Genomic DNA, 19,036 nt, shown 5'->3' with positions numbered 1-19,036 from the left:
ATTTTACAAATAATTATTACAAAATATTATTAAATAATATCACATATTAATGTCACACCACATTATGGTATATTATTGTTTATAAAATAGTCCACAGTTAGTAAGCCATTGCAAAGCATTTTGACATCTGTCACCAATTTGGGTTACAGAAGCAGAGAACCCATACCACAGCTTGAGTACCTGAGAATCCTTTTTCAAATGCTTGTGCTGAGTTTCACCTATTGACTGAAGCTTATTCCTGGTAACTGATTATTAGAAAGCTGAGGTCATCGAGAGTCACTGACTCTAAGCAGAGGATGTGTTTTTTCACTAAAGCAAAATTAGAGAAGCTAAATATACTGGCTTAGCAAAACAAAAGCTTCTGTTCTAGCTCCCTATAAGTTATGTTTTTAAGAAAAATGAACATAAAATATTCTTAATTTAGTGTCTAGGCTCCACACATGGTAAAGGGAATTTTGGATGAACTTACCAAAATGGCCTGTGAGAAGAGCAGTGAAGGAAGATCTGGGACTAGAGCCAGTTCTGCACTGTCTAGTTCTGTAGTTTCTCTGAGCCTTGGTTTTTTCATCAGAAAAGGAAGGAGCTGAACCTAGAGATGGATAGGCAGTGCATCCCTAAATTGAAAGAAAGTAAACATTTCTCATCTAAATTCAGCCCAGTTGAGGGCCTAATGGTATCTTTCAGGCATGTAGTGATATAAATAGTCCTATTTTAACACAGATAACTTAAAACGTGAGTGTTGTCTTTTTACTACCAACTAACCTTGGATTTGGATGCTTCATAGGTGCTTACTAAAGGTCCTTTGTTTATGATAGCTCCTCCTTTGACCCACTGTCAGCTGGATGTGCACTTTGAATATTTGAAATCTGAGTATTTGAATACTCTTTTTCTTCCAGCACTGACAATAGGTCCGGATGTATTCATCCACACTCTCCTACTCTGTCCTCTTATGATCTGTAAGATAGGTGCCGGGGTGTAGATGTCTCTCCAGTGAGCCATGCTCATTCTGGGTGACTGCAGGCTAGTGCTTAAGAATATAGGCTCTGAAATAAGAGTTGTGGTCTTCTTCCAGTTCCACTGCTCATTTGCTGTGTGATGTTGGGCAAGTTATTTAACCTCTGTGCCTCATCTTTTTCAAATGTAAAATGGGAAATTGAGTTGAAAGTGAGGAACCTTTTGAACAAGTATCTGGTACATGGTAAAAGGATGATAATGGACAGCTAATCTTGTTTTATTACTGCATAATATAGGGAATGAGCCTATGCCCCAGACCTCATCATAACACTATTGTGACCATCTGAAAGGAGAATTAGAGAGGAACAGTGGAAGGAGCTCCTAAAAAAACCTACGTGAGCAAAAAACATGGTGTTTAAGCCATTCCTTAGAGATTGATGCTTACGCTACTCTTAGAGCTCTTTAGGGAATAAAATTACCTCTCGTTTTCACTAGCCTAATTCAATGTCTGACAACTTCTCTCAGTTGGGAAGTTATTCCTTCCGTGTGGCTTAATTACCTATTGTTGCAATTTCAATTTGAGGTGAAGGAAAAGTTAGCCCTGACTCTGAGATACAGGTTCTGTTTAAAAAAAAAAAAAAAACTGTTGGTTTGGACACAAACAGTCACTGTCAATGAGTGGCACAGCACTGTGGAGGCGCTGTGTCTTCTAGGCAGTATTCTGTGGGGTCCCAGGAGCTCTGCGTGTGTGTCTGCAGGGCTGCCAGGATAGATGGGAGTGGAGGTAGCAGTTAGCAAGGACCTAGAATACTTGGCTTTGGACTCCTACCCACAATGGAACCTGAGCATGTTTACTCTTTCTCTCTGCTTGCATTACTTGCATAAGAGCTTGCACCAGGAGAAAGGGTTCTGCAAAAAAAAGAAAGAATTGAAAACCAGGAGGTCAGCATACATCTGTCCCCAACAAGTCACATGATATAGCCTGTCACTTGGCAGCTGACTCTGTTGCCTCGTGTCTCTGCTCCTCTGTGCTGCCTGCTTGAAAGTGGCAGTGTATGTGTGTGTGTGTGTGTGTGTCTATTCCTTTGCTTACAGTGATGGTGAAAGAGGGAGGATAAATAGGAAGATTTTCAGGGAAAGGAATTTTATAAATCTAAGGCATAATTATTATGAGACTGGAAAAGCCCCTTTAATGTATTTGGGGGCATACTCTTGACCTAGTCTTATGCAGGTGGGCCCTCTGGGAATTAGTAGCGGATTTTTATCTCTGGCTTATTTGATAGGGAGGTACGATTGAAGCCCAAGATTGAGAGAAGAATCATTTGGCACATGCTAGCGTAATTAAATAGGTTTGGAAAGATATTGACCAAAATAAAGGGAGTGAATAGAGATTGTGCACTGGAAGATTTATGCCCACCGAGTGCCGTGCAGCACCAAGCTTAAAGGCTGTCCCTCTAAATGCTGCCCCGGTGACGTCAAGGCCATGTGTTCAGTCTCACTGAGTCCTGCATCCTCACCTCTGATAGGCAGCAGCGTGGTGTCCTCATTTGTAAGGAATGGCCTTCGAGGTGTTGGCCTTTGAGCACCGGAAAGTAACTCCTCCACCAGCCTGACTTCAGGACTTGCGTCTCAATCCCTTCCCCTGAGCTTTAGTAAGAAGGGGGAACATCACTCAGGACTGTGTGGTTAAGGGAAATCTGTGACCCAAAAAGTCATGTTCAAATGATGAGATTCCTCCCCACACTTGGTGGTAAATTCCTGATGGATGTAAATTTCAATTCAGATTTGTCAATGGTTTTTCCTGCTGGGCCAGTTACTCAGACGGCGACATTTAAGGTTATGCTGAGAGCAGCTTTGATTATGTGAGATATCTTATGCTAGGCACTTTACATAGTTAGCTAACCTAATTCTTACAACCACCCTGGGTAGTTAAGTGGTGTCTTCTCCATTATACAGATGAGGGATCTGAGGTTTAGAATTTATAGGACCCACTGATAATTGGTGGAACCACTGTTAGAATCTATGATTGATCTTTAGACGTGAGACAGGAAGAAACCAGATGCCACCCCAAATTGCTAAAAAAATAAAGTCCTGAAACCAGCTTTATGTGTGGCAGATTTGATTTAACAAATAAACCCTTTCCCCTGTTTTTGCAGCTGAAATCACACACACACACACACACACACACACACACACACACACACACACTCTCACACACACACACTCACACACACTCACAAAGACTTCTTTCTTCAAATTGTTTGCTAAGCCCGAAGGAACTGGATCACTTGAAATGATGCACTGGTCATCCCCGCTCCATTTTTCTCTCACCCTAGATACCAGTCACAGCAGACTTTCCCTTGACTGCTGAATGATGCTTGCTACAAATGCTTAATACAGTTGAATGAATGAATGCATAAATAAGTGATGAATGGTGGTGGCGGAAGGAGCAATGACTCTTTGTGGGAGGAGCCTGCCCATCTTCCCACACCCATCTGTGGTCCTCTCATCCTAGGGTGGCATGATCGCTCTGCTGCTGTCCATCTTGTGCCTGGTGATGATCCTGTATACTCGCCGGCGCTGGTGCAAACGCCGCCGGGTCCCCCAGCCCCAGAAGAGTGCCAGTGCCGAGGCAGCCAACGAGATTCACTACATTCCTTCTGTGCTGATTGGCGGGCATGGACGGGAGAGTCTGCGCAACGCCCGCGTGCAGGGCCACAACTCCAGTGGCACCCTGAGCATCCGGGAGACACCCATCCTGGACGGCTATGAGTATGACATCACTGATCTGCGCCACCACCTGCAGAGGGAGTGCATGAACGGAGGGGAGGACTTTGCCAGCCAGGTCACGCGCACCCTCGACTCCCTGCAGGGCTGCAATGAAAAGTCGGGGATGGACCTCACACCAGGTGGGGATGGGAGAAAGGCAAGGGGCTGTTTGGTCCTTCATCCCAAGGAGCCGGGGAGTGGGTAGGAACAGCTGTGTGACAACAGCTGGTTGTCCTACATAGTGTGATGTGGCAGTGCCCTTCCCTAGATAGGCAAGAATAACCTGTTGCCTGAGATGATGAGAGCTGTTTTCTAATCTAGAAAACCAGAAGAACCATGTAAATTGGATCTCTTTTCACTTTCACCAGGCACTGGAAGCAACATACTGTAACGTTCAACAGAGGATTGAGTTAGAGCCATTTTAGTGTGTAATGAGCAACCCTCTGGGAAATGAGATAGCAAGAAAAATGAACATGTGTATATGATTTCTTGTATATTGTATATTTGCTTAGGCAATTTAACTCTCCATTGAAGTGGAGGGGACAGTGGTATCTGCTTTTTCCTATGACTCCTGAGAATTGGGCCTGGAGTGTTTTAGTTATGTTATCTTGCTCATGCCTCTGTGCTCTCTACAAGAGATGCACTTCTTCAAAGAATATGAAGGATTGCAATCATGATATCAGACCCTAGATGCATTGTGTATCTATGGAGACACTGGCTGGAAGAACTAATCCAGATGAACAAGATCAGGGTCAAAACTGCAGAGAGAGAAAGACTGCACTCTTCCTTTACAGTAGCCTACCTATTTCTCTTTAAAACTTCTATGAATCAGCAAATCTCCATAGATAAACCCTTAACAGTGATCCTTCAAAGAACTGCCCAATTATCTTTGAGGAAGACATATTTGATGCTGAACATTGCTTACTATATATGAACTTTCAGTGGGGCTTGAAAGAGTGGAAACATGTAGATGTTTTTATTCTGCTTGTTCTCTACAGGAAATTCTACACGAAAAGCCAATTTCTAATAAGATTTAAAACCTGAGAATTCCTTGAGAATATGGGGGACATATCATCAACATCTCTTCATATTCCCTGTAACACCTGGTACAGTGCTAAGCCCACGAAGTAGACGTATGGTACTCAGGGGTTATTATCAACTCAAATGCCTTTAGGAGGCCAACAGATAACACAGATATGTGAAGCAGAAGGAGGTCAGACAATAGGGGATGGTGCAGACTGTGATGAAAGAGAAGGGGCATGTTCTGCCTGCATGCACACAAATTCAAATTCTTTTAAAACTCTGTGCTGACCAAAATAAAGAAATCTGCAGTCTGTATTTAGCCAAAGGGTTACAAGTGTTGACCTTATCAATACAGAATTATTATAATACATAATATAATAATAGTTGAATTGGATTTTCAGTTGTAATTCCCTGACTTCACTGCTTCTCCCGTAACTTTGCAGTCCCTCAGAAATCAAAAAGCAGTATTTCAGTTTCTTGCAGCCAGTCTCTCAGTTGGCTCGTGTCTTATTTCAATTCTGTGAGACCTTATCTTCTTGATTTATGCAGATTTCCTTTTTCCTTTCTTTTGGTCTTTTCTCTTGAAGTTTTTGCCTCATCTTTTCCTTATACAGGAAGTGACAATGCCAAGCTGTCACTGATGAACAAGTATAAAGATAACATTATCGCCACTAGCCCTGTGGACTCCAACCACCAGCAAGCCACCCTTCTCTCTCACACCTCTAGCAGCCAGAGAAAGCGGATCAACAACAAAGCGAGAGGTATGCATGTCTGATGCTAGGGTTTGCAGGTGGATTCCTTCATATTGGTAGAGGCAGGGCCATTAATATCTTCTACCCATTCTCTCATGCATGGCTAGAGGGGGTATGCCCCAGCACAGCCTTTCTGGAGGCCAGTTAAAAGCCACTTACCAAAAAAAATGTAAATGTGCAAACCTTTTGACCAAATAATTTCACCAACAAGAGTCTATTCTTAGGAAATAATTGGACAAGTGCGCAAAGAAGTGTGTAAAAGGCCGTTCATCACAGCATTGTTTAAACAAGCGAAAAATTGGAAATAGCTTAAATGTCCATCAACAGGGAATTGGTTAACTACCTGGCACATCTGTCTACTGTCCAGCACTTACCATGCAGCCATTTGAAATAATACAGATCTATATTTGTTAATATGGAAAGTTGACCACCCATCTATTAAATGGGAAAAAATGAAGTTATAAAGTAGAAGATACGGCATAATGCCATTTTAAAAGAGAGATTAAAAAACCGTTACTTGTTTCTGTGTCAGCAAAAGCCAGAGAGTATACACATGAAATGTTAGCAGAGTTTATCTCTGATTTAAAGGATTTAGAGGGCATTAGAATTGTTCCCTTTACATAGTTTTATGTATTTCCTTTATTCTCTTCTGTCTTTTTTATATTAAATATATATAATTCTAGAGCCAGAAAAAACCACAAAGATGTAATTTCCTATACCCCTTAGATAGTCTCATATTAACAGAATCATAACCTGTAATGAGGGAAATTCCCCTTTCCTTCTATTCCACCCACTCTCCCTGGAGGTCCTCTCTGGCAGGTGCCAGAAATGGCCCTAGTCAGAGGGAAGTGGGCTGGGCAGGGTAGAGCTCCAGTGACTGCTGTCCTAATGGTCTACTTCTCCAACAAATCTCCAAAGGGGGTATGAGGAAGCCCCAACCCCCTTGGCTACTTCTCCCAGATTGTCAGTCAACTTACTTTAATTTTTGTTGATTTTCCTATTGAACTTGCCCAATGGTTTGGTATTATGAAATCAGAACTGAAAACGTTTTCTTGGCCATGCTGCTTTCATTACAGCTGGTTCCGCCTTCTTGAACCCTGAAGGGGATTCTGGCACAGAGGCAGAAAATGACCCCCAGCTGACCTTTTACACGGATCCTTCAAGGAGCAGGAGGCGTAGTAGAGGTAGGAATGATAGAAGTGGCAGAAAGTGGTAAAGGGTCTTGGGGTGAGGGAGGCGCATGAAGGTGAAGAGGTGTTGGGTTGGGTTGTGGGCTCTATGGAACAAAACCAGTTTCTGCAAGAAGAATTTTTGGACCATGACTGGTGTTTCCTCCTAAGGAAGAAAGAAGAGCCTAGAGTGGAAAATTTCAGAGAATCATCTCTCCCAGATAATGGCACTCTCAAACAAGTTTCCAAGTTGTTTGAAAGGCTATTTCTTGGTCAGATGACTCTCAATTTCTTCTGGAAGACTCAGTAGTCATATTTTACTGTTTAGACAAATGAATTAAAGTTAATAAAGTGTGTTGTATGTGGAAAGATGGATACTATATGTACCCCTGCTTCCTCTACCACATTGGCCTTGGGATTGAGCTAGGTAAGGATTGGGGCAGTGCAGTTGAGGAATGATCTATGGCCTCAAAATCTGTGTAATTATCTTTGACCTTTAAGCCCCTGCTTGGTAGAATCACAGGACCCTGAGCCTCCAAGTTCCTTCCTTCCCCCTGGCAGGGTTAAGGTGGCTAATCCATTCCCCTCCACGTGTATAGAGCTATCCTTCCATGGAGCCACTGTGTGCCACTTCACTGTCATGATCAGTGGCTTCAACTGTGGCTATTGCGGCCATAGCTCCCACTGCCTCTGTCTTCACTGGTATCACTGCCACACCAGGGGAGTTTGGGGCACAAGCTCCAGTCAGCTTTACCAGTTATTTGCTGTGTGATACTGGGTAAGAAAACAAATTCTCTGAGCTTCAGTTCTCTCACATGTCAAATGAGTCAACAATACCTTGTGCATAGAACATAGAGCTTTATCAGGATTAAATTATATTAAAATGTGCCTTTTTGGAGACTGCTAAAGCACTATGAAATCCCTATTGTTGCTGTTACAACTCTCCATCATGCAGCCCCATATTTATACAGTGCCCCATCTTGAAGAATTTTAGGCAGAGTCCCTGTAAGATGCAGTAGAGGATATTTGAGTGGCATCTCCTTGTGCTACATTCGATAACATTTTCCTCAACTGATAGTCAACCAGTGTCTCCTGAAAGATATATAGAGTTTTACTCTCTCGTACCTCCACTTGAATTCCCTTCATAACAGGTGTTCTTCCCAGAGATTGGAAGAAGCCTTTTTGATTGTAAATTCCAGTTTCTATAGGCTTAACTGCTATCAGCATAATAAAAGTTATTTCCATCATTTTTCTCAATAGATAAATGGGGCCCTGGGTATTCTAATGTTGAATGGCCAGTTTCTCTGAGGCTATAATGTGAATTAGGGTCTCCCAATCTCCCTTGATACTTATTACATATTTATAGACAGTGGATACCCAACCTAGGCCCAGCTAATCCAGGCCTGATCAAAGCAGGGAGTGTCCTGCTTTAGTAAAGTCTTGTTTCAGAAAAACCCATGGTAATGAATTAGAAAGAGTTTCTTGACAGTATGAAACTGTTTCTTTTAAATACCAAGCTCTCCTAATGCATCAACTTTTTACTGCTATTAACTAGACTGTAAGCTTCTTAGGGGTGGGGAATGCCTAATTTATTTTTGCAAAGTGCCTAGTGAAGGATTTTTCCTATAACAGATGCTTGTAAGTGTTTGTTGAATTGGATTGGATATATCCATCAGACCAACAAAAACATTTTATAACCCTCCTGCTGTGGGTCAGGTTTGTGATAGGTGGTAGAAACATGAAAATATGGCACAGTGATAAGGCTTAATTTAATAATATAAATAAAGTGAAGAGAGTACTCAGAAGAGATGACAGTTAATCCTACCTGGCAGCAATAGGAGGCGAAAAGGGAGAAAGTAATTAGAACCCGGACACACACACACACACACACACACATACACACACACACACACTGTACCAGGTTTCTCAAAAGAGAAGAAGTCTAGGATAAGGGCATTTTAGTAAAGGAAAATAGCACATAAAAAGCCTTGAAGGGACAAAAGAACATGGTGTTTTAAAGGAAGTAAAAGTCATTCAATATGGCAGCTGTCATCAAGTTATAAATACATACGCACACGAGATGGTAAGGATGAGGCTGGAAAATGGCTAACAAAGGACCATGCACATGCCATGTGACTGAGTTTCTGCTTGCCTCGGTTGGGTGTAAGGAACCATTGGAGGTTCTGAAACCAGGTAGAGATGCTGGATTATGGGTTGATGATGCAGAAAGACCATAGAGACAGGAATATCAGTAGCAAGTCATTTCAGTCACACGAGAGCAGTGGCAATTGCCTGTAAACAGTGATGATTCTATGTGATAAGAGCTATAACGGCAGGGCGCACCGAGGGCTAGAACACCAAGGAATTAGTGAGAATCTGTTCTTGGAGGTTTCAGGGAAGTGTTTACAGGGAGATGTTGTTTGAGCTGAGACTTGAAGAGTAGGTGTATACTAGGCTGACAAGGTGACAAAATGGCCTTCTGTGGAGGAGGAAATAATCTGTGCAGAGTCACTGAGACATAAACTATGATGGTCTTGTCAGGGAGCAGTAAAATGTTTACTAGAATAGAGCTGAGGGTGCAGGTTTGTGGGTTTCTTAGGAAATAATGTTAGAAGACCAGCAAAAGCCAGAAAGTACATGAGCTTGATTCCAAGGGACTTGGACCTGATGAAAGAGCAATGTCCTGGTCTGCTCTGCTCCATGAAGCATCCTTCCAGGGACAGCATGCAGAATAGGTGACAGCAGGGTGACCTTGAGGCAGGGGAACAGATGGATGGCTTTTACTTTGGTTTAGCTATAAGATGATATCGGTAGGGAGGGATGGAAAGAATGGAGGCCAGATAAGTTTTGGACATGAAATTAGAGAAACGCAAATCAAAACTACAATGAGATATCATCTAACCCCGGTTAAAATGGTTTATACCCAAAAGACAGGCAATAACAAACACTGATGAGGATGTGGAGAAAAGCGAACCCTTGTACACTGCTGGTAGGAATGTAAACTGGTACAACCACTATGAAGAACAGTTTGGAAGTCCCTCAGAAGACTAAAAATACAGCTACCATATGATCCAGCAATCCTACTGCTGGGTACATACCCTAAAGAGACAAAGATTTAATGGCATTGGTGAGGGCAGGGTGGGGGTGTGGCTTGTAAGCAAGAGGAAAGAGTTGGATATAATGGAGTTTTTAAACTTGAGAAAACAAATAGGTGGCAGTGCCATTGGCTGGGCAATGGAAGTAGTTGGAGGAGCGGGGTTTGGGAGAAGGTGGCGAGAGGAGGTAGTGAGGTTTTGAGAGAAGGTGAATCTGCATCTGAGGCCTGGGCTGGGCTGGAAATCTGTAAGCTTAGGAAAATAGACTCTATTATGAAAGGATAGTAACATGAACAGAATATTTCCATCTATCAAGGACGGAGGACCCAGAGACTACCTTCTGCCTTCAAGTCTCTCATTTCCAGCTACTGCCAACACATGTACCCAGAGGAAACTGCTCCCCTAAAGGACAAGTATATCCATAAACCAAAAACTCATACCTGTGTTCCTGAGAACATCAGTTCCAAAGGCACCAGTGGGCCCAAAGACTGAGTAGTGCATTGTTCGTGCAGCCTGAAACCTCACCTAGATCTCCTTTTTTATCTGGCTCCACATGTTAGTAGTTTCCTGGGACTAGGCATGCTCTCCAGCCTCTCCAACCCTCTATTGCTCCAGGGGAGCTGCCTCATAAGACTGGGGACACTAGTCAATGATACGAGCCACATCAAACCCTGAGCACTGGAGCCTGACACACAATCACCAGTTGATGAGTGTTAACTGCCACAAGGAGCATCACCTCTTACAGATCTATTTGCCTCATCTGTAAAGCGGGTGGCTCCCATACAGACTCATAGGCTTATTGTTGGAAAGCAAATATTAAAAATAAAATAAGATATGTAAAACACTCAGCACAACGTCTGCCTTAATGGAAGCCTTTTATTACTATCAGTAATAAATATTAACACAGAAGAGAAAAAAATTCCAAAAGACCCACACATTTTGTTGTCTTGCTTTCTTACTTTCCCACATTTGTTCTGCTTCCATAAGCATAAGGCTCCCCTGCTTAACAGCATTTCATCTTCTCCCCAACAGGAAAAAAAAAAGCCAAGAAACAAAAAATTAAAAAAATTTAACAGTGGTACGTAAAAAAATAAAGAAACAAAACCCCCTTCCCTCCCTATCCCTATTTCCACCTCCCTGGGAGTGTTTCTTAATCCTCAGCAATGATTATTTCCTCCAGTGATTCCAGGACTGTGGAGAGCATCCTGGTGTGACAACGTTGTCTGCTCATACAGAGCAGACATTCCCCGTTTTCCTCATTCCAGGTCTCACAGAGTAAGAGTCACTTGGTAGAACTCTTGCCCACAGAGTAAGCACAAGCTCTTCCAGCTCAGGAAGTTCCTCCTGGAGCAGCAGTGTGCACTGTGGGGGTGGAGCTGCTCTGTGCAGAGTGCCCTCTGTGAAGAGCGATGGGAAGTACAGTGTGGGATTAAAGCATCCCTCCCACCCTTGGCAAATGCCTGGAGCTCAGTAAGGCAACTAGGGGAAGAGAATGCCCCCTCTATGACTTCTCCTGTGAACTTGGCCCAGGAAGACTGAAAATGGTCAACAGACTATTATTGACCTTGAGGGCCACCAGTTGGCCAAGTCCCCTCTGACTCCAACTGATGGCATGGTGTCTGTGAGGAAGAAGGTCACTGAGGTCATGCAGCCAGAGACAGTTCCCTCCATGGGCTGGTTTTGCCAGCTGTCTCCCCTGTTTGCCAGGATGGGTGGCAAAAAGCCCAAGTTGGATTCTCAATGCCAAACTTTTTACCACCGTGTATCTTGCTTTTGTCTCACTTTCAGTGGGTTCTCCCCGAAGTCCTGTGAATAAGACCACCTTGACCCTGATCAGCATCACCAGCTGTGTGATTGGCCTCGTGTGCTCCTCTCACGTCAACTGCCCTCTCGTTGTCAAGATCACCCTGCATGTCCCTGAGCACCTGATTGCTGATGGTGAGCCCATTCTTCTGAGGATGCGACCTTGCCCCCCAAAAAGGAAAGTTTTCCAGTTGGGTAAAGGCTAGAGAAGACAGGAGTCACTGTTACCTATTACTCTATCGGGGGAAAACCAAACTGAAATAAGTAAGGATTAGGATACAATTGTACTGCCCATAGATGAACTTAGAAAGCAAGTTAAAAAAATAAACTAAAGTGATCACCTCTTCTTCTCTATGCCCTCTCCCATTTTTGTTTGTTTTTAATATGTCTCTGTCTTTGAGAGAAATGCACAGCCCACTGGCTAGAGGTAGGAAGGCCCCAAGACCCCCTTAGCCTTTGAGAAGGAAAAAGCTAAGTGGAGTAGTAGAGATGTTTAAGAATTAGCCATGCTTTAGTTTGGTATGCCTGGGTGAGAAATTCCTAATTGCAGTAACTTGCTGTAAGCCTAGAACTCAGAAGTAATAATTTGCTTTCATCCAGGGGGACCCCAATATAATGAAGGAGTAATATAGGTTCTGAGAGTCCCTGAATCATTTAAGCCCAGAGCACCTAATTGACTTGTTAATGTCTGTTTTCTGACTTGCTGTAAGGCTGCAAAGAGGTGGAGACTTCACGCAGTGTTAGAGGGCCTGCAATTCTCATAGCACGAGAAGACAGGCAGCAGCCCCTGTTCCTTGGAGGAGTGCCAGGGCCTGTGGCTGGGTCTGATGGAGCCATGCCATGGCCATCACAGGGCTCTTCTGTCCCTGTGTTCCTTAGGAACACCCTGGAAAGATGGAATGGAGCAAGGCAGCAGGGGACTCTGTGGCTGGAGAGTTCAATGTCTGGCCTCACAGAGGTCCAGGTGATGGCCCAGGCTCTGTCTGCTGATCCCTTGCTCTGGGAGTAATGATGGGCTAGGATCTCTGATTGGTACTAATTCTCAGGTTGGGATTTCCTTGTCTTCAGTGGCTTGTGGACGTGTGCTGTGTTGCACACATAGGCATGCTTCCTTTCTCTCACCCTGCAGGGAGCCGCTTCATCTTGCTGGAGGGGAGCCAGCTGGATGCCAGTGACTGGCTGAACCCTGCCCAAGTGGTTCTCTTCTCTCAGCAGAACTCCAGTGGACCCTGGGCCATGGACCTCTGTGCCCGGCGGCTCCTGGACCCCTGTGAACACCAATGTGACCCCGAAACTGGTAGGCGGGAGCACCGGGCAGCGGGTAACTGTCAGAGAGATCATGCCTTTTACAATCACTCCCTTGAAATTCAGACCATGCCTCCCAACTCCCTTGTCCCACTGCCATCTCGAGTCTAGACCATGTGGACTGCCAGCATGTGGTTGGGCCGTAGAACTTATTGGCCAAAACTGTGGTCATTTTCTGGCAGAAGACTTGGAAGGATCCTAACTGTAGTTCCAAGCCAGAAAACTCAGTTTTAGGATGAGTTCCATAACCCATTTGTCACACAGCCAGGGGATATTTAACTACTGGGGCTAGACATTTTATGATGATAAAATTAATGCATGTTTATTATAGAAAACTTTTTAAAAATTAGAAAAGTTTATAGAAGAAAATGATAATCATCTATATTTCTATCTCCTGGATAAGTCACTTTAAAATTTTTAATGTCCTCCTTTCTGATCTCTTTTCTATGCATGATTTTTAGGGGCTTCCTAGAAGCATACTATGTCTAGTAGAGTTTTCCTGCTTTATTCACTTAACATTCCATCATAACTTTTCCAGAATCATTAAATAATCCTCAAACACATAATTTTAATGGCCATTTGGTATTCCATTGTATGTCTATATCATAGCTCATTTAAACAGTCCCCTATTATTTGACATTTAGGATGCTTTAAATTTTTAATGTTTATAAATACTATTAAAATGAACATCTTTACACATAAATGCTAGACACATTTGAAGTTATTTTCTTCAGAAAAATCTTAGTGAGAGAGTACTGGGTCAAAGAGTAGGAATGTCTTCAAGTCTGTTATATTATCAAATGGAGCTGGGGTTTCCCTGAGGGAGGGTTCAAATTCTGGTGTGGCATGAATTAAAGCTCTCCCATTGCTTCTTGGGTTCCAATACAGCCAGGAGCATGGATCTCTTATTTCAGGCTGCTTTGCACTTTCACTGTAGAAGACATTCACCTATAGTAGTCTCTACGAAGACTTGGTTTTGGTAAATTGAGTACCACAAATAGATCCTTCCCAAAGTAGTATGATCCCTTAGAGCAAAGGAAAGCGTTACAGTGATATCTAAGAATCCCAAGCAAAATGTTGCTGGAGTTGGGGCCCAAACCCTGGAGCTTTTTGTACATCATGTGCAGCCACCCCCTGCCAACCCCCTTTACCCCAGCCCACCACACTCGTATCTTCTTCAGGTGCTGAGGTGGAGAGATCTTAATAGAGGATGAGTCTAAGATATCTAGCCCTTACTTCTGCTATAATCTATGACTAGATCCCTCTGGGAGAGTAGCAGGTAACTGAAACATCTAAAATTCACCATCTTAGGTGTTAAAGTTGTTTTATGTGGGCCCATCACAGAGATTCTAGGCCCCCATATGGAGAAAGTACAACATTTTAAACATCTGAAGTCTAAGACTGTGCTTACTTGCTGCTCCTCCCACGCTGTCAGGCAAACACCAAACCAAACAGATGGGCTGTGTACCATGCCCAAAGTTAGTGTGCTTGGGAGAAATTGAAAAGAGCTAATCTCAGAGGTGGGGGCTCTCCATGCAACTGAGCTAGTCTCTGGTACCCTAGTTCTCCAGCTGGCTTGGATTGGAAGGATTTGGGACAATCTCAGTTGTTACACTCACTTCTGAGAGAAGCTTGATCCCCAGAGGAACTTTGGATGCTCCTACTTGGATTTTAAAAAAAAGGAAGCACCTTCAGTTACATGTGAAAACAAGAGATTGGTACTTTATGATTGGAGGGGTCTCAATGATAAACTGCCTCTATGCTTTACATTCACATTTGAATTCTTTAAGAAGTTACATGATTTGCCCAAAGTCCCACAGCTACCTAAAGCAGAGTCTGTGTTTTATTTATCATGAAATCTGCAAAGGTGGGCTTATAAAGGGTTGCTTAATTTCCCCAGACATGTCAGATCCAACATATTTGTCTTTCAAAACTATTTAAACAACAACCATTACTAAGCATTACTGTTCTGTGCACCAGGAAGCTGCTTGTCCACAGCAAAGCCCTCCCATCAACTCTTCAGTCGCTTCCAGATGTCTCATTTCTAATCCTTGCTGAAAATGACTTTGGGAAGCCCCTCCCCTGCTAATGGCTTCTCAGTGTCTGTGACAATGAATGAATTTCCAATTGGAAAGACACAGAGGAAGACTAAAAATAAGATCCCAAACCCCAAGACAAAACTAAGGTGCAGCATCTTCATTTTGGGTAGCAGCTGAGAAACAATACTGCGAAGACTCTCCTTTTCATGAATGCTGGAATTGGAAAGCATTGGTGATGTGGTCATCCCACACGCTCATCAGTAAGAAACTTTATCGCCTCCCACACTCCATCCCAGAGCCTTTCTCCCAAGAGCTGAGTGTGGGAATTGGCTTCAAGTCAAGTCGACGTTATTTTTGAAATCCTCTAGCTAGCTTACTTGGAAATGTCATAGTGTTGGGACATGTGCTTTCCCAGCCATACTGAGGGGTCTGCCCATATGGATGCATGGAGCTGTGCAGTGCACTTGTGTACTTTTACACACACACACACACACACACACACACAAACACAGATGCTCAGTCACTGCAAAGGAGCAGCTTCCTGGTGCCTGGAGCTCTCCTCAGGCATCCTTCCTAAAAGCGTCCCCGAGGGAGTCTCTGTTTACCTGTCACCTGCACCATGCTCCAGAACACCAGGCGTGAGACACACAATAATGCCCTCCCAAAATTGTCCACATTCTCATCTCCAGGACCTGCGAATGTGTCATGTTACATGGCAAAGGAGAATTAGTGATGCATATGGAATGGAGGTTGCTAACCAACTAGCTTTAAAACGGAGATTTTGGGGGAAGATTATCTGAGTGGTCACAATGTAATCACAAGTATTCTTAAAAGTGAAATAGGGAGGTAGAAGAGGAGGTCAGAGTGGTGTGATGTGGGGACTCAAGCAGCCATTACAGACTTTGAGAATGGAGGAAGGAAGCATGAGCCAAGGAATGTCAGCAGCCTCTAGAAACTGGAAAAGGCAAGAATAAAGAAAATATATTCTCCCGGGTGACTCCAGAAGACCACATAGCTCTATAGACGCCTTGATTTTAGCCAAGTGAAACTCATGTTAAAATTCTGGTAAGATAATAAATTTATGTTGTTTTAAATTACTTTGTTTGTGGTATGCTTTTACTGTAGCAATATAAAACTTATACACTAAGGCAGGAGAGAAAAGACAAAGACAGGCTGGGTGTGGCGGCTCACACCTATAATCCCAGCACTTTGGGAGGCTGAGGGAGGCAGATTGCTTGAGCCCAGGAATTCGAGATCAGCCTGGACAACATGACATACACCCCGTCTCTAATAAAAATACAAAAAATTAAACAGGCATGGTGGGTGGTGCAACACCTGTAGTTCTAGCTACTTGGGAGGCTGAGGCAAAAGGATTGCATGAGTCTGGGAGGTCGAGGCTGCAGTGAGCAGAGATTGGACCGTTGTACTCTAGCCATAGTGACAGAATGAGACCCTGTCTCAAAGAAATAAATAAATAGAATAAAAAGAAAAGATAAAGATAGAAAAAACATTGTTTTGCTCCCTCTTTATATCTTTCTTGTGCAATTTATAGACCTTTTAAAGATGTATCAGGAATCTATGGAAGAACTGGAGCTGGAGAAAACTTGCTGATGTGTTTTTCATTCCAGCCTCCCTCTGTATTTCTATTCTAGCAACATGCTACCTGGGAGGGATGTAACATACCTAGAGCACTCAGCCCAATGCATGGGATATACTAAGCACTAGCAAATGCTCTTAAGATCATCAAGTGCCCAAAGTCTTTCCAATTTGAACTTGGATGCACTTGAGAAATGGTAGGCTGGTACCCCAAGGTATGCCCGCCATTCCCAGTCTTCTGCTGAGCACTGTGACCTCTTCTAACCATTCTCATTCTATGACAATTTATGTTCCTATCATTTAGCTGTCTGGTAATTCAGCATGCATGTGAGTTAGGTTCATTGCATTGACAATTTCAGAAAGCCTACTGTGTGCCCTTCCAGGTCAGCTGAGACTGGTGGGAAATGCCTAGAAAAAAATGGTTTTCGGTAAAAATAAGGATAGGTGATGTTTGAGAGCTCACTATGTGTCAAGCATTGTGTTTTACTTAGCTTATGTAATTGGAGCTTCACTGTAACACCATGAAGTAGATGGTACTCTTATCCCCATTTTACAGAATTGTTGACTTATCTGCCCAAGATCACTTACCTAGTTTAATGACCTAGCTGGACTTCAAACTCAGGCTGCCTGACTCAGAACTCACACTCCTGACCATTATTCAAACCTGTTCCCACTGCTCAAGCTGCAGGAAAGGAACTAAGGCAGAAGGTTTAGAATTGTTTCACTTCTGTGTGACTGCAGCAGAGCCCCAGCCCCCTGATGCTTTGCCATTAGCCCCCTTTGCCAACTGCACTCTGACATTCTCTCCCACATGTCCCCAGGTTTGTAACCCCAGGTGTGCCTCTGGTTAAGTGGGGCTAACAGCAAAGCACTAGGGCTGCATGACTTGATGCTCCCCGGATGCAGCCAGAGGTTGACTTTCCCTGCACTTTGCAAGGGTTTTTTGTTATGGTTGTATGTTTGTTTGATTGTTTTGGTTTTGTTTTTTTTTGATGGAGACACAAACTACCTGGTTTCAGTGGCCTTTCTCTTTCCTCTCTCCCTGGCCTTGGTTCTGCCATATGGACAGCCGTGGAGGCTTCACACACCTGCTTTATTTCACAGCCCCCATCAATCCTGGCCACAGACCCTCATTGCCATTTTCAAGATACATAGCTTTTATGGTTCTGCAAGGAGCATAGGCTTCCCAGCTAAATTAAATTTTAATCTTTATCCAAGATGTTCACTGAAATCTCTTCTGTCCCAGGTCTTTCCATAGGCCAGACCCAACCATGTGGAAATGTGTAAACCTGCTGAGGGGCATCCGACCCACTTCCCAGAGTCAAACCAGCTGCCCTCTTCTTTGCTTGCTCTGAACCACTGCCTCTTTCTCTAACCTTCCCTGTTTTTGTTTGTTGGCTGGTTGGTGGTTTGCTTTTTACCTAATTTGGCAGGGTAGCTCAGTCTCGATTTTGTTCCTGATACCCGGATTGCCCACGCGTTCTACACTCCGTTCTGTGACTCCATTAAAGCACATTCCTTTAGGATGTTCTTTTGGCACACTTCCCTCTGACTCCCTTCCCAGAGTTGCTTGGGGCTATTTGACCCTGGACTTGCCTCTTTTCTGATGTCTCCGCTGGGAAGGGAGACCAAACAATGAGATACTACCCAAGTCAGATATCTTACAAATATTTCCCTTTTTAGAAGGAGCACACCCAATTTCATTTCATAAAAGTCCACCCCTACATGAAGCATAGAAGTGGCTGAGGGCATTTGGCCTTGATCTGCATTTTCCTCATGGAGAACTTATGGTGAGTCCAGCCATGTCTGACGACCCCTAGCATCAAGGTTTTTCCTCAATCTTTGAATGAGATTTGTGCCTCAGTCCTTCAGCTGTAGAATGGGAAGTGCCCAAAGGCACTGTCCATCATCCAAGGTACCTCCAGGCATGTACTGTCAGGGTACCAAGCACAGATCAAGTGCAGCTGTCTCCAGACCCTGCACGACCACCTTTCAGGGCCTCTTCTCTTTGGCAGTGTGGTTGCCTGAGTGCTCCTGCAGGGCACACTCTATCTGGCTGGGCTCTCCTCCGTACCATGACACGTCTCTCCGTTGGAGTCCTATGTACACCACCATGGAGTCGGCGCCTCATGCATTCCCGCCATCTGTCACAGCAGATGCGGAGACTGTAACACTTCTAGCTTATGAGGGCATCCAACACCCTTGTGGGGTCTTTAAAATTCACAGCTAACAGTCGGAGCCTGTGCTTTCACAAAACCCCTCTTAAAGTCAAGATTTAGCAGTTGGTTGCCATAGCAACTTCCCCCATCAAGTCTGAAATCCTTTCGCTGGAGATGGCCAAACTGGTTTTGTGGAGGAATACAGACGAGGGACACTTGGTGGGTTCCAGAAATGAGGATCCTGTGAGAGGCAAATTTTGGAGATCCTCAAAATCTAGCATGATGTGTTTGAAAATTTCTCTGTTTTTTGGACTTTGGACTGTGTCTGACATTATGTGGAGGAAAGCTTTATTGGTTGTCGGCAGCATGCCC

At 43.7% G+C, this 19,036-nt stretch overlaps 1 protein-coding gene and 1 non-coding gene across 3 annotated transcripts in view; both read left to right on the top strand.

Annotated features, from left to right (window-relative positions):
• The window catches only part of ASTN1 (astrotactin 1), a 306,207-nt gene that overhangs the window by 128,501 nt on the left and 158,670 nt on the right, over nt 1-19,036 (top strand). For both annotated transcript variants that reach the window (NM_001266732.1, XM_077989823.1), the window contains 5 exon segments: nt 3,470-3,863; nt 5,361-5,507; nt 6,575-6,682; nt 11,551-11,700; nt 12,695-12,862. In NM_001266732.1, coding sequence (NP_001253661.1) covers nt 3,470-3,863; nt 5,361-5,507; nt 6,575-6,682; nt 11,551-11,700; nt 12,695-12,862 — 967 coding nt within the window.
• MIR488 (microRNA mir-488) lies at nt 6,871-6,953 on the top strand. Its single transcript, NR_032540.1, has one exon. It is a non-coding gene; the product is annotated as a microRNA mir-488 (primary transcript).

This window comes from Macaca mulatta, chromosome 1, assembly GCF_049350105.2.
Source record: "Macaca mulatta isolate MMU2019108-1 chromosome 1, T2T-MMU8v2.0, whole genome shotgun sequence".
In the NCBI taxonomy this organism is placed as follows: Eukaryota; Metazoa; Chordata; class Mammalia; order Primates; family Cercopithecidae; genus Macaca; species Macaca mulatta.
The sequence above is the reverse complement of the archived record's forward strand: the minus strand, read 5'-3'. Positions and strand labels throughout refer to the sequence as shown.